General features: G+C 43.7%; 1 protein-coding gene and 1 pseudogene across 1 annotated transcript; both read right to left on the reverse strand.

Annotated features, from left to right (window-relative positions):
• On the reverse strand, window positions 1-1,630 carry LOC123075958 (uncharacterized; annotated as a pseudogene).
• Window positions 1,631-11,773: 10,143 nt separating this feature from the next.
• On the reverse strand, window positions 11,774-12,908 carry LOC123075959 (dof zinc finger protein DOF5.1-like). The gene is made up of 2 exons (XM_044498447.1): window positions 12,843-12,908; window positions 11,774-12,649 (listed from the first exon to the last, which is right to left on the reverse strand). Exons 1-2 carry the CDS (start codon window positions 12,906-12,908, stop codon window positions 11,774-11,776), a joined length of 942 nt encoding a protein of 313 aa, XP_044354382.1.
• Between the last annotated feature and the right edge of the window lie 219 nt (window positions 12,909-13,127).

Genomic DNA, 13,127 nt, shown 5'->3' on the forward strand with positions numbered 1-13,127 from the left:
TTAAATGTAGCCGCCGCCATTGCCATTGACCACGTCTCTGTACATGCCCCTGCTGCTCGGGTAATCCTGCTGCTTGTGGTTTCTCTTGGCCGACGGGTGGTAGAACTGGTGGCCGCCTCTGTCCTCGCCATTATCCCCACCGACGCTCTGTAACCCTAGGTGGAACATGCCATGTATTGTAGCCATTGTGATGGGCATTGCCTCAGCTGGCAGTGTAGACATCTGATGATCCATGGCATGCATGAATGGGAAGTTGTCCATTTGCGCCGCCGCCCACTGCTCCATCCCCATCCCAAGCATGGTGGTAGTGGTGCTGCGCACAACCGTCCACCGCGTAAGCACCGCTGTCGGCAAAGAGCAGCCTATCGGGGAAGCTAAGTACAAGGCTCACCGGGTCGAAGCTATCGGTGAATTGGCTATCGTGCGACAACGCACTGCCGAACTTGGGGTACTGCAATCCGGGTGGCCCAGTGCCAGTGCCGGTGGCATAAGTGGTACTGCTAGACATGCCTGATGTCACGGATGATGTCCCTATCGTGGCGGCTCGGGAGGTGTCTAACACCACATTGGGCTTGGCCCTGCGCTTGGCATGGCGACCATACCCCCTGCCGAGCGGCAGAAGTGGCGGGGCTGGGTAAGGCACTAGTTATTGAAGTAGCAAAACTTGGTGTTGGTGGAGTTGCATCGCGGGCAGTTGAGCCACGGCACCGGCTGCGGCAACTGCGACAATCGTTCTTGCTCCGACATGGACATCAACTTGCTATTCCCGCTGCCACCACAATCACCATCCACATCACCACCGCAACCATCATTCCCACCCCCTGCAGCACCGGAGCCGGCCACGATCGTGGCCATGAACCCTTCTTCCTAGCTGTTATTGCATCCTCCATTACCAAGACCAGCGGGTGAAGGTGTGGTAGTACTATGAGTGTTAGTGTCGATTTGTTGCAGCTGCAAATCAACAAGGAGACGAGTAATCAAATATCGGCGAATATGTATATGGGGCTAAGTTTTTTTTCTTCATTCTATTTTTTCCAAGGATGGCAATATGAACCAGTTTCTAGTAAATCTCAAAAATATTAGTTTTTTTCATTTGTATAATTCAAACGAATTTTGGTTTTAAATTTACTTCCAATTAAAATAAATAGTGTTTGACCCACATCAAACATAAACTTCCCTGTGCCAAGGGAGACCCCGTGACCTCTGGGGAGTTTACATACCCTATTTGATTCACGTTTTCAATTTAAATTCATTCTTTTGAAATTTCTGGTATCACAACCCGAGAAACAGTGATACCTCTTGGGCCTTTAAATGTTTATTTTTATTTTTTTTGAGTTGTACATCTGTTTCTCGGGTGTCAACGAAATTTCCAATAGACGGTCGGTTGTTGTTAATTTTGTCTAGAAAAGAAAACCCTGATATGGAGTATATTGCAAGATATATATCTACAATCAGCAAACCTAGCTCACTGAGTGCACATATATTCTGTTTTTTCTTGTGTGAACAAAATCATGAGGGGATATGCAATTAATTAGCTAGCTAGAAGCACAAGGATGCATACCTGAAGCTGGTTGTGGTCGGTGTTCAAGAACTTTGGTGAATCAAGGATGGTAGGAAGGAAGATCATAGTCGGTGATCTAGAGAGAAGAGGAAGTGGGAGGAAGAGAGTTAGCAGCGCAGCTGGGGAAATCAAGTTGAATAGTAATAGTACCAAGGAAAAGAATGGAATGGGTGCTAGAGAGAGGGGCGATGGTCTAGCTACCCAAGAAGAGAGAGAAAAAGGAAATAGAGCAAGGTAGCTAGCAGCACCAAAATAGATGAGAGAGAAGGAACACACACATGCTATATATATGTATAGCCTATGGAGATTTGGAGGAATAGAGAAGAGGACACATATTTTTGTTACTTTCCTTCATTTGCACACTTTTCCTTTTCCATGGTGAATGCTGATGTGGCTGAAAGTGGTACCCATGCTAGCTACAGTTTGCAATAAATTTGTGTACTCTGATAAGCTAAGCTTGATAGCTAATTTGCCACCGCATAATTAATCATCCAAACCACCACATATAGTTAAATGGTACAAACAATTTGGTAGGCCTAGATATATTTTTTGTTTGAACTCTAGCAAGTCATATCCCCCACTCTTTTGAGACAACCACTTGTTCTTAACAGTTTTTATGTTTGCATTTTTAGTAGGAACCAAGATGTCGTGTTATTCTTGTGATGTGTTTTTTCTTCAAATTCCATATTTCCATAATATGGCGTCCCAAAGATGTCATAAAATGTGGGATATGTCAAAGCAAGTTCAACTTCAATCTTGAAATGTGCATGTCATGTATACATGAAGAAAAAGTGACAGTGACTCTAGTGTTTGTGTTGCATACACAACATAGCTTTGCATGGGAAGAGACTAACATTATATATGACCACTCAAGTTTTAGCTAAGTTTATTTGTATCCCTATACTCTAAAATTTAAAGGCTGGATGATTTGATCACCAACCTAGTGAAATTTATATGACCAGTGATGTGGCGGTAGTTTTGCACACAAACCAATCAGCACAAAAAACAAGATAAAATAAACATACATTCGTTACTAAAAAAGGGTGAATTTCGGGGGGGGGGGGGGGGGGGGGGGGGGTATAAAAGCATAATAAATCTATAAGTTTTATCGAAAATAGGGAAATTTTGGATAACTCATACATAAGTTCTGAACATTCATGAGTAGTCCTTGATAATTCTCTTGAAGTTTATTTAAAATTATTATTTTTTTTCCTTTTCGAATACTTCAGGTTTTCCAAATTTTCTGAATTGTATTATAAATTTGTTGATAAAACATAATTCTAATCATTTTATTTCATTTTCATGTTGACATGATTGCTTTGTGTGCAAATTCGCCGCCATGTTAGCAACCATACCATTTGGACTAGGGTTAAGGATATAATGTGCTGTGTTTCGGAAGTTTAGGGTCAAACTTGTGTAAGGGTAAAATCTAGGAGGCAAAACTACAACCGATAGTTAAATAGGTGTTCTGGGTGACAAATTTTTCATCCACTTTTATAGCAAGGTAGAAGTTTCTCTCGAACCTGAGCGAGTTGGCAATCTTGAGCAATCTGACTTCCATGGTTAATACTTAATACACATGGCAGTGTGCTTGGTTGTGTGCGTTCTCGTGTGTAGAGAGCAAAGTAAGAGCTCATATTTTATTACTCGAGAGCATATCGTCGGTGTGAACAAAAAAGAGTTTGATTGAAGTTAGTTGGTTTGCAAGTACGACTTTTCATACATTCATTACTTAAAAAAAGATCATGACGAAATATCTTTTTCTCCAATGCCCACTCACCAAGTTATTGTGGCGGATCATTCACGTGCCATTGAACGTAGCTTCACATGTCTCCATTTCACAATTATTTGGGACTTGGTTAACTAGAGTAGAGTCTAAGACTGCGGCACATATATAAATGGGTGTGTACAGGTTATCTTCAGGGCGTCTACTTGGATCCGTACGTGGTGATTACTCAGCCATACGAACCACATGGAGCTTATGGATATTGGGTGCAACCGCTAGGAGATCGTCGCACGGGATACTTACAACCGGTTTGGATGGCGGTCCAACAATAGGATAGCTGTCTAGTCATCTTACCCTATTTTCACCGGTTGTGACAACTTTTCTTATTAGATTTGGCAGTTTATTTGAGATCTTGGTCTGAACCTGAAATTTTATCAATAATATGGTTGTGCGCATCAAGAGATGCAGAGGCTGGGGTATTCCTCCTTTTCAAGAAAAAGTACCACTGTTCATTTGTACTATGGTAGTTGCAGGTACTGTATGTAGCCGGACATATACGCACACTTGTCATCTTCGTATCCGTCGATTATATGATAGTCACTGTGAATAGGAGATAACAACTAAATTTCTCTGGCATTAATTTTTCTTGCGTGTTAATAGTTAAAAAAATGTACGTACATGTATAACATCGATCACCTCCCATAACGTAGTATATCAATTCCTAATTATTTTACTTTCATTGTCATGTTGACATGGTTGCTATGTGTGCAAAATCTCCGCCACATTATCAGCCACACTGATTTGAATCCCAAGCACAAATCTAGTCATTACCAGAAGTTGGTGTAACAAAATTCTAATTGCAAAATCTATGGGACAAATTAAACTACTTTTTTTAATCATGGTTTGATTGCTCACCAAGTACACATGGTAAAAATAATAAAAAAACACGAGTTGAGGTAGGTGTTCTGGGCGACGAGTTTTTTCTCCATTTTAAAATCAAGATAGAATTGACATGCAACCGACTCCAATCAACTTCCTTGGTCAATACACACGACAATGTTCTTGGTTGCGTGCATGGTCGGGTCTAGAGAGCTCTTCTTCTATTACTCGAGGGTCGATAGTCCATGTGAACAAATAAGTGTTTATTTGAAGCCAGGTGGTTTTCAAGTATCAGATTTTTAGAGTCAAACTTGATTAATTTCAAAATATATGAGGTCAAACTGCAAGCAATATTTAAAGGTGGGCGACGGATTTTTCATCCACTTTTATATCAAGTTGAAGTTTCTATCGAACCTGAGCGAGTTGGCCACCTTGAGCAATCCACTCTGATTATACTTCCCATGGTTAATACACATGACAGTGTTCTTAGTTGTGTGGATTCTCGCGTGATGAGAGCAAGTTAAGTGCTCCTATTTTATTACTCGAGGGCCAATCGTTGGTGTGAACAAATAAGTGTTTAATTGAAGTAAGGTGGTTTGCATGTGTACCAGTGTTCATTTGTACCATGATAGTTGCGGGTCCTGTACGTAGCCGGATATACACGTACTCTTCTCATCTGCATATCCACTGATGATATGAAATAGTCACCGTGACAACGAGATGACAACTAAATTTCTCCCGCATTAGTTTTTCTTGCGTGTTAATAGTTCAAAAACTAATTGATTGGCATATATAACACTGATCACCTTCCAGAATGTAATATATCAATCCCTAATTATTTTATTTATGTATGTCATGTTGACATGGTTGCTACGTGTGCAAAATCTCCGCCATGTTATCAACCATACTGACTTTTTTATGCGGGTGCAATCAATACTTATTTGTTCACGTGAGCAATCAACCATACTGACTATAATAGGGTCAAAGACCAAATCTGCTCACTACCAGAAGTTAGGATAAAAAATATCTAATTTTAAAATCGAGGAGACAAAATAAACTACCTTTCATCATGTTTTGATTGCTCACCACGTACCACATGATAACAAACTAAACTACAACCACCAGTTGAGGTAGGTGTGCTCGGCGATGAGTTTTCTTCTTTCCAGTTTCAAATCGAGATAGAAAGTGATGACATGCAATTGAGTTGGATTCAACTTCCTTTGTCAATACGCACGACAGCAGCTTCAAATTGCTCTCCTGCAGCTTCACATTACTCTCATGCAGCTTCACATTGCTCTCTTCAACACTCTTCTGCAGCTCATCAATTTGGATCTGCAAGTTCTTCCTCTCTTCAGCTAGCTTGAGCTTCATGTTCGTAATGACACTGGCCTGAGCAGCTACCAGGTTCTTCACCATCTCATACTTCTCCTCCAACTTCTTGGTATCAGCATCTGTCTTTTCTATCTCTACCCTACGTTGCTGGGCATCCACAAGTGCATTGACATCTTCAACCAGCTTCTCATAGCTGGTCTGCAGCTTTTTCTTCTCTTGTGTCAGGTTATGAACTTCAAAAGAATTCATCAGAGTGTCCTCAGCCCTCTGTCTCTTGTTGTCTTCATACATCAACCATAACTTGTGCAATGCATTCTCAAGGGTATTGGGCCAAGCAGGATCAATCCATTTAACTAGTCCACAGTCTCTACCTTTCTGAAATAAGGTAGTATTCAAAACCATATTAAAACCTTTCATCACAACCAAAGCTAAAGATATTATATTTAAAAACTCCCAAGATAAAGTACATCAAAAAGAAAGCACTGATGTTCTGTTCTCAATTATACAATGATGTGCTGCTATTAGGAATAAACTAACCCATGCATCCACTGTACTTTAATCTAATTAACATTGTTGCCAGAGTAAAAAATGACTGCCTAAACACTCTCCTCAGAGTAAACAATGACTGGCTCAACACTCTCCTAAGAGTAAACAATGACTGCCTCAACAGTCTCCCAACTTAACAATAAATAAACAATGGCCAAATCCTAACAATGATTGTGCTGTCACTTAGAAGCATATACCTTCTCAGCGCACAGAGAAACCTCCTCCCAGTTAGAATTCCTTCAAAAGCAACACACCTCTCTGCTAACTTCCCGTGACCATGGCACAAAACCTGCATTTCAACTTCAGGGCCCTCGAAATCGGAGTCCTCAGTTGAAGCAGGGACCTGGGAGTGCAAAGAAATGCATAACATTTCATCAGCTAACACAGCTAACACACAAGCTCCTTTGAGAAAAATATCCCCACATCATAGAACAGACCCTAACCCTAACCCTAGGAAAATATCCCCAAATGCATACCTGCATTCTGCCATCGTCAGAATCAGAGCTGATGTACTGCCTAGTGTGCTCGCTGCTGTCGTCGCTTTCACTCCAGGACACCATGACGATGCGGTGGCGCGACGCGGCCGGCGGCGGCGAGCAAGAACAGAGCGAGAGCGAGAGCGTGCGAGAGCAAAGTGAGAGTGAGAGTGAGAGACAGAGGAGCGAATCACTTAAGTTCACGTGCGAGAGCGCCGTCTAACGGCTGTCCGACCAGCCGACAACGCCACGTCGGCAAAAAACGGGCCTCACCTGTCATAAATCCACTTATCGGTGCCCAATCCGCCGATCAGTGGTATTTGCAAATTGTTTACGGGAGAGTTGGTGTTTTTTGCCAAGAAACTGTAACGTAGTGATTTCTGCTAACCTAGCCCTCAAACTGGTGGTTTTCTACAATTTACTCTGGTTGTGTGCATGCTCAGGTGCAGAGAGCTCTTCCTCTGTTACTCGAGGGTTGATTGTCCACGTGAACAAATAAGTGTTTATTTGAAGCCAGGTGGTTTGCATGTAGCATTTTTCGTCCATGCTACTATGATAGTTCCTGGCACTGTACATAGCCGGACATATATGTACTGCAGTGGGTACTGTACGTATGTACGTCAATGACTTCTTGCATTCTTCATTGAGGTCGATGACATGAAGCAGTCATTGCGAATACCAGACACCCATTAGTTTTCTCTCATCGTCAAGTTTTCTTTTGAGTTAACAGTTAAACAACTAATGCACGTCCACATGCTACATCGATCACTTCCATGAGGCAATATGTTACTATGCACGTACAGCTTGACAGCTACTACGCAGGACACAGTACACTAATGTCCACTCACGGTTGTTCCTGAAGCTAGCTACCACGTTAAACTCTCAGCAAAAGTAGACTTATTACAACGCCAAACATAAAAATTATTGTGTGCCACATATATGTGATTGAAATAAGGGAACATGCACCTCAATTAGTTCGAGCTAGCTAAAGAATCAGATATCAGCGAAACTACAAGGGGATCATCAAATGGACGACACCAAATGTCCGCGGACCCATTTGGATGTGGGCTAGGCGGACCAAGAGGAAAAAGAGGTGAGTGGGACAAGTGGGTATTGGCATTGAGCTAGTCGGATGTCCGGATTCCCCCAGACCACCCCTAGTTTGGTACTGGTGGGAGGGTTTCAGACGTTCGGGCCAGTCCGGAGAAATCTGACAACTTCCATTGGATGGGTTAAAGTGTCCGGACCGTTTGGTCCGGACATTTGCGGACTATTAGTTGTCCCGCATTAGAGTTGTCCTCAGTAGATGTCCAATAGAATGAAGAAAGGAAGAAGAAGAAGAGTGAAGGCATTTGGAAGTTTTGATATATGAAAAAAATAAGAAGATAACATAGGTTTGGGTTTGCCATATATATGCTCCCTTCGGTTGATATTGAGTCCATTTGTAGACTTGCGTTGCAAAATGAGTTTTTACCAAAACTAACAAAAAACAAAATAAAATTAAGTTGGGTCACTGTCCATGATTGTAGACTTGTACTGTCCACTGTGTGGCGCCTGGTACACTATGGTACTACGCCGTGCTCTTTCATGACTCAAAACATTAATCGATAATCGCAACATCTCACCAAGAAATTGTACCATGCAAACATATTGACAGGACATATTTGTCCATCCTTCTAACTCATAATCACGTAATATTTGGCAATTAAAATACCTTGCCCTACTAGCATGTGCGTTAAAAAAGTAATGGAAAATTAGGTTGTGTTCCATATGTTATGCACGTAGCTAAAAATAAAATATATTTACGGATGAAGCGAGTAATTTGTTTTTCCATCAGCAGGATTTAGTACTCCCAACACCGGAAAATATATGTGGTGTACTACGAAAATGATTACATGCTTCATTTTAGTTCCCAGACTAGAAATATTATGATGGGGACATCTTACCAAATAAAGGCACTTAATTAATTCTGTGTACGTAGCATATGCATTAGGAAAGTTACAGATGCGAGCTCTGTACTCATTACGTGCACATTTGAATCGATGCAACTTTGTGTTGTAGAAAAACACATGCTTAATTACGTGTTCCTACATTTGTACACATTCTCTGGGTTTTTTCTTATTGACAAAAATCATGAGACGACAAAGTGTTCCATCATTTCATATATATAGGTAGGGAAATCGGCCTGATTTATGAGGAAAACTGGACCAAAAAAGGTAAAAAGTAAACACTTAAAAAAGAAACTAGATCTTGATGAAAAGATTCTAGACTAGCTGAAGTAGAAGAGTAGGAATACCAGAGAGCATCATCTAAGCCTGATATGAGAGCGCCGAGGCCCGACATCTTTAAACGAGTCTCATATTCAACAACAGCAATCTCCACCACCTTGGGAAAGCTCATGCAGCGGGATGATCAACGATATCTCGCTTTCCGAGCACACCAAATGGTCCTCATCATGTTCTGTGAAAGGTACCGCCCGCCCAAACACCAGAAAATTGAATTCCAATGCATGCCTATATGACAAAATGATAAGATCTCAATGGCTTGGCAACTGTCCTTCGTGCTCTTGTTCATGGTGGCAATCTCATAAACTATTTAAAGCTAGGAAGGCACATCTCGATAACTGGAGCACAACGAAATACATGTACTCTTAGTGCATACAACTCGTGCACCAGCAAGGTTGGTCGACATACCCAGTAACTAAGGATTTTGGAGAGGTCGATATTAAAGACACCCTCAAAGTAGAGCAACACCATCATCGTGGATTCATGAAATACTCTCCAGGCAGGAGCTCCAAACTAACCATCAAGGCATGCCAATGCTCTGGCGGACGGCAATGAGGCCCAAATGTAAGTTAAAACGTACCATGACAGGTAGTTGCATGCATGTGTAATGTTCTACAGTTATACATGTGTACCATGGTTTCATACGAACACATAAATAAGTTCACCGCATCATAGAGGCATGTTTCTTGTATTTTTATGACACTTTAGACAGACTACACTGATTCTGATCTATACATTGAACCAAGAGAAAAATAGTGATACTACCCTCTCTTCGATTTTAAATTCTTGAATATGTTGCCGGTCTCCACCAATGAATGACGCCAAGAATATGTTGCTAGAGGGGGAAACAGTTGGGCCCCCACATCGCCTCCACAGGCGGCGGCGGTGAACTCTACAGCGACACCCTTTCCCTCCCCCATCCCTACCACCACCGGAGGACGTCAGCGGCAAAGCTCGTGTGGTATGCGACGTGCCGCGTAAGATACAACAAGACTGGAAGGACCTCAGTCGGTAGCGGAGGGCAGGTCATAGCGTCGCACATGGGGCTTGCGGAGGTGTTGGATGGTGCAGTTGAGACCGCAGAGCAGCTTCGGTTGTCAGGCTGCTGTGAGTTGTGGTTGCCCTCGCCCGGATCTAGAGAAGCCAAATCCGACGGGTAGAGACGACTGCTTCTTTGGAACTGCAGGTCAGCTACGACTGGCGGGGTGCGGATGGCCAGCGGTGAGACCCATCTGACGTTGATGTTGGGCTTCCACTCATGCGTGTGCCTGTGCTCGGCCGTCGGGTGCCTTCGTTGTCCTCCTTCAGCTATAGAAGAGCGACTGCAGTCTGCAGGGCCCATTCTTGGCGCGGCCTTGTGCTAGGACACCTTCACCCAATATTGTTAAATTCAAGAACATTTTAAAATTTTATGAGAGCTTTTTAATATTCTAGATTGTTTTAAAAATTCATGAATGTTTTATCAAATCCACGAATATATTGTATATGTTTGAACATCGTAAAGAGTCTATAAAAAAAAGAGCTGTTTTTTCATGGGGCCGATACAGATTTTTCACTGTAATAAACAGGGCCGGCCCTGGTGTACGGCCGGTGGGGCGACGGCCCAGGGCCAGGTGGCGGGGGGGGGGGGGGGGGGGCAGAAAAGAATAGGTAAAGAGTACAAAAGAAAAGAAACGAGATGGGCTAGGCCCATCAGATAGCTAGCCCTCAAAAAAAGGATGCGAGGCACGGGTGCTCGTTTTCCTTCGTCTGGTCGGTTCGTCTAATCGTCTTTCTCTCGTCGACCGTGAACCGTCGGCCTTCTTGTCGCTGGTTGTCGCCATTGCGCGCGCCGCACGGCAGTCCGGCTGCCCGGCCATCCGGCATCTGGCTAGGCGGTAATACGTATGCATCCATGTAGTCAGTACGCTACCCGGCAAGGCGGCAATACTTATACACCTGGCAAGTCCGTTACTTGGCCGACTGCAAGTCTGCAACGAGGCTCTCCCGTCGTCGACCGTGAGCGCACCACAGTAGTCAGTACGTGTCCACCCCTCCAAACCCCAATTTGACAATTTCAGTAGTTTACTCTATTCTTTATTTAGTATTCCCTCCGTCCGGAAATACTTGTCATCAAAATGACTAAAATGAAATGTATCTAGACATATTTCAGTTCTAAATACATTCTTTTTATCCATTTTGATGACAAGTATTTTCGGACGGAGGGTATGTATGTATTCAACTATTCATCCATGACCCATCCTCCAATTTCAGTATACATGAAGTTTAAAAATATTAATGTATAATTTTCTAATTCAATCTTTCAGAGTATGTATTCAACTATCCTATTTTTTTTTTCATTCTGTGTACATGTTGGGTTCCAGTCATCCAATGTATAAAGAAGTTTCTCTAAACTGAAACTACTGAAAAATAATTTGAGGTCAACTATGTTGCAAGATTAACCGTAAAGAAAAACTATGTTGCAAAATAGATTGAGTGGCTTGGCTATGTACTGCATTGAGAAGGATATCTTGGACAATGTTGATCTTGATTGTGCCCTTAATGACTTGGCATAAAAAACGCACGAAAAAACTTTTATGAAGCACTAAAATATTAATGGAGTCAGTCAAATTTGGTTCTTATTTGAGGTAATCATGTCATATTGGTTCCATTTTGCTATCTTTCTAGTATTATTGTTTTCGATAGAGTCAGTTTGAATTTGATTATTATTGTTGTCAATGGAGTCAGTCAAATTATTATAGTCAAACTAAAGATGTGTGGTTGAAAGTTAATCTTAATAAGTTATATATATTTATATATATTTATGTATCATGCACATATATATTATCTAAGGACATAGTAGCGCATGTCGTCGAGTTCACCTATGGCTTCCCCAAACACAGGGCCGGCCCTGGTAATAGAGCGAGCCGGCTCTTTCGTTCATGCATTAGTGTGGAACACATACTTTTTTTTAAGATGTGGCGAACACCTAAGGAAGTGAAGCGCCATTTCCATCATCGCCATTGCCCCCGCCACCGCTCCGTGGCCCGAGGTGGAAGTGGAACATGCCCCGCATCGCCGCCATTGTGATGGGCATTGCCTCAGTTGGCGGACCGGACATCTGATTATCCATGGCGTGCATGAATGGGAAGCTGTCAATCTGCGCCGCCGCCCACTGCTCCATCCGGTTCCCATGGGCCTGGTCGTGGTGCTGCTGCACGCAGCCGTCCGCCGCGTAGGCACCGCTGTCGGCGAACAACAGCCCGGCGGGGAAGCTGAGGCCGAGGCTCGCCGGGTCGAAGCTGTCGGCGAACCCTCTGCGGAACATGGAGGCCTGCAGGCCGGGCGCCGCAGTGCCGGTGCCGATGGCGCAAGATGTACTGCTGGACGTCATCGATGTCGTGGACGACGTCCCTGTCGCAGCTGCTTCGGAGGCGGCCGACGTCGTCTTGCGCTTGTCCCTGCACTTGGCGTGGCGGCGGTACACGCTGCCGACGGGCACGTTTGGGAGCGCGCCGCCGCGGGTCCAGTAGCGGCGGCAGGCGCGACAGAAGTGCCGAGGCTGGGTGAAGGAGTAGTTGTTGAAGTAGCAAAACTTCGTGTTGATGGAGTCGCAGCGTGGGCAATTGAGCCCCGGCACCGGCCGCGGCACCCGCGCCAATCGTGCCCGATCCGACATGGACATCGGCTTGCTATTCCGGCTGCCTCCATGGCCATACTCAGCACCGACACCGCCATGATCTCCCCGTCCGGCCCCGGCCGTGGCCATTAACCCACCCTCATTGCTGTTGTTGCCTCCTCCATCATCAGGACCAGCAGGTGAGGGAATAGTGGTGATATGAGTGTTATTGCCGATTTCCTGCAACTGCAAATCAACAAGGAGGTGAGTAATCAATTAAGCATATCACCCAAGATGTATATGGGTATATTCAAGATATATATCAGCAATCAGAGAACCCTAGCTTAGCTAGCACACACTTATACTCTATTTCTCGTGTCAACAAAATATTGCCGGAATATGCAATTAATTAGCTAGCTAGAGGCAAAAGGATGCATACCTGAGGTTGGTTGTGGTTGGTGTTCCAGCAATTTGATGAATCTAGGAAGGTGGGAGGGAAGATCATGGCAGGCCGGTGATCTACAGAAAGAGAGACTTGTTCGGAGAGGAGAGAGGTGTCTTGGTGGCTGCGCTGGAGGTTGGAGATGGTGGGAGGAAGAGACTTGGCAGCAGCAGCAGCTGGGGAATCAAATGGAGTCAGAGTACTACTAGTACCAAGGAAAGAAATGGAATGGAAGCTACCCCAGATGAGAGAGTTGCCCGGTTGCTAGCACAGCACCAAGAG

This window comes from Triticum aestivum, chromosome 3D, assembly GCF_018294505.1.
Source record: "Triticum aestivum cultivar Chinese Spring chromosome 3D, IWGSC CS RefSeq v2.1, whole genome shotgun sequence".
Taxonomy (NCBI): Eukaryota; Viridiplantae; Streptophyta; class Magnoliopsida; order Poales; family Poaceae; genus Triticum; species Triticum aestivum.

Bases quoted from the DNA above. Each gene is read 5' to 3' on its own strand.
- LOC123075959 (XM_044498447.1), bottom strand. From the start codon at position 12,908: ATGATCTTCCCTCCCACCTTCCTAGATTCATCAAATTGCTGGAACACC. The intron at 12,650-12,842 runs GTATGCATCCTT...GTTGATTTGCAG, and splicing joins CCAACCACAACCAACCTCAG to TTGCAGGAAATCGGCAATAA.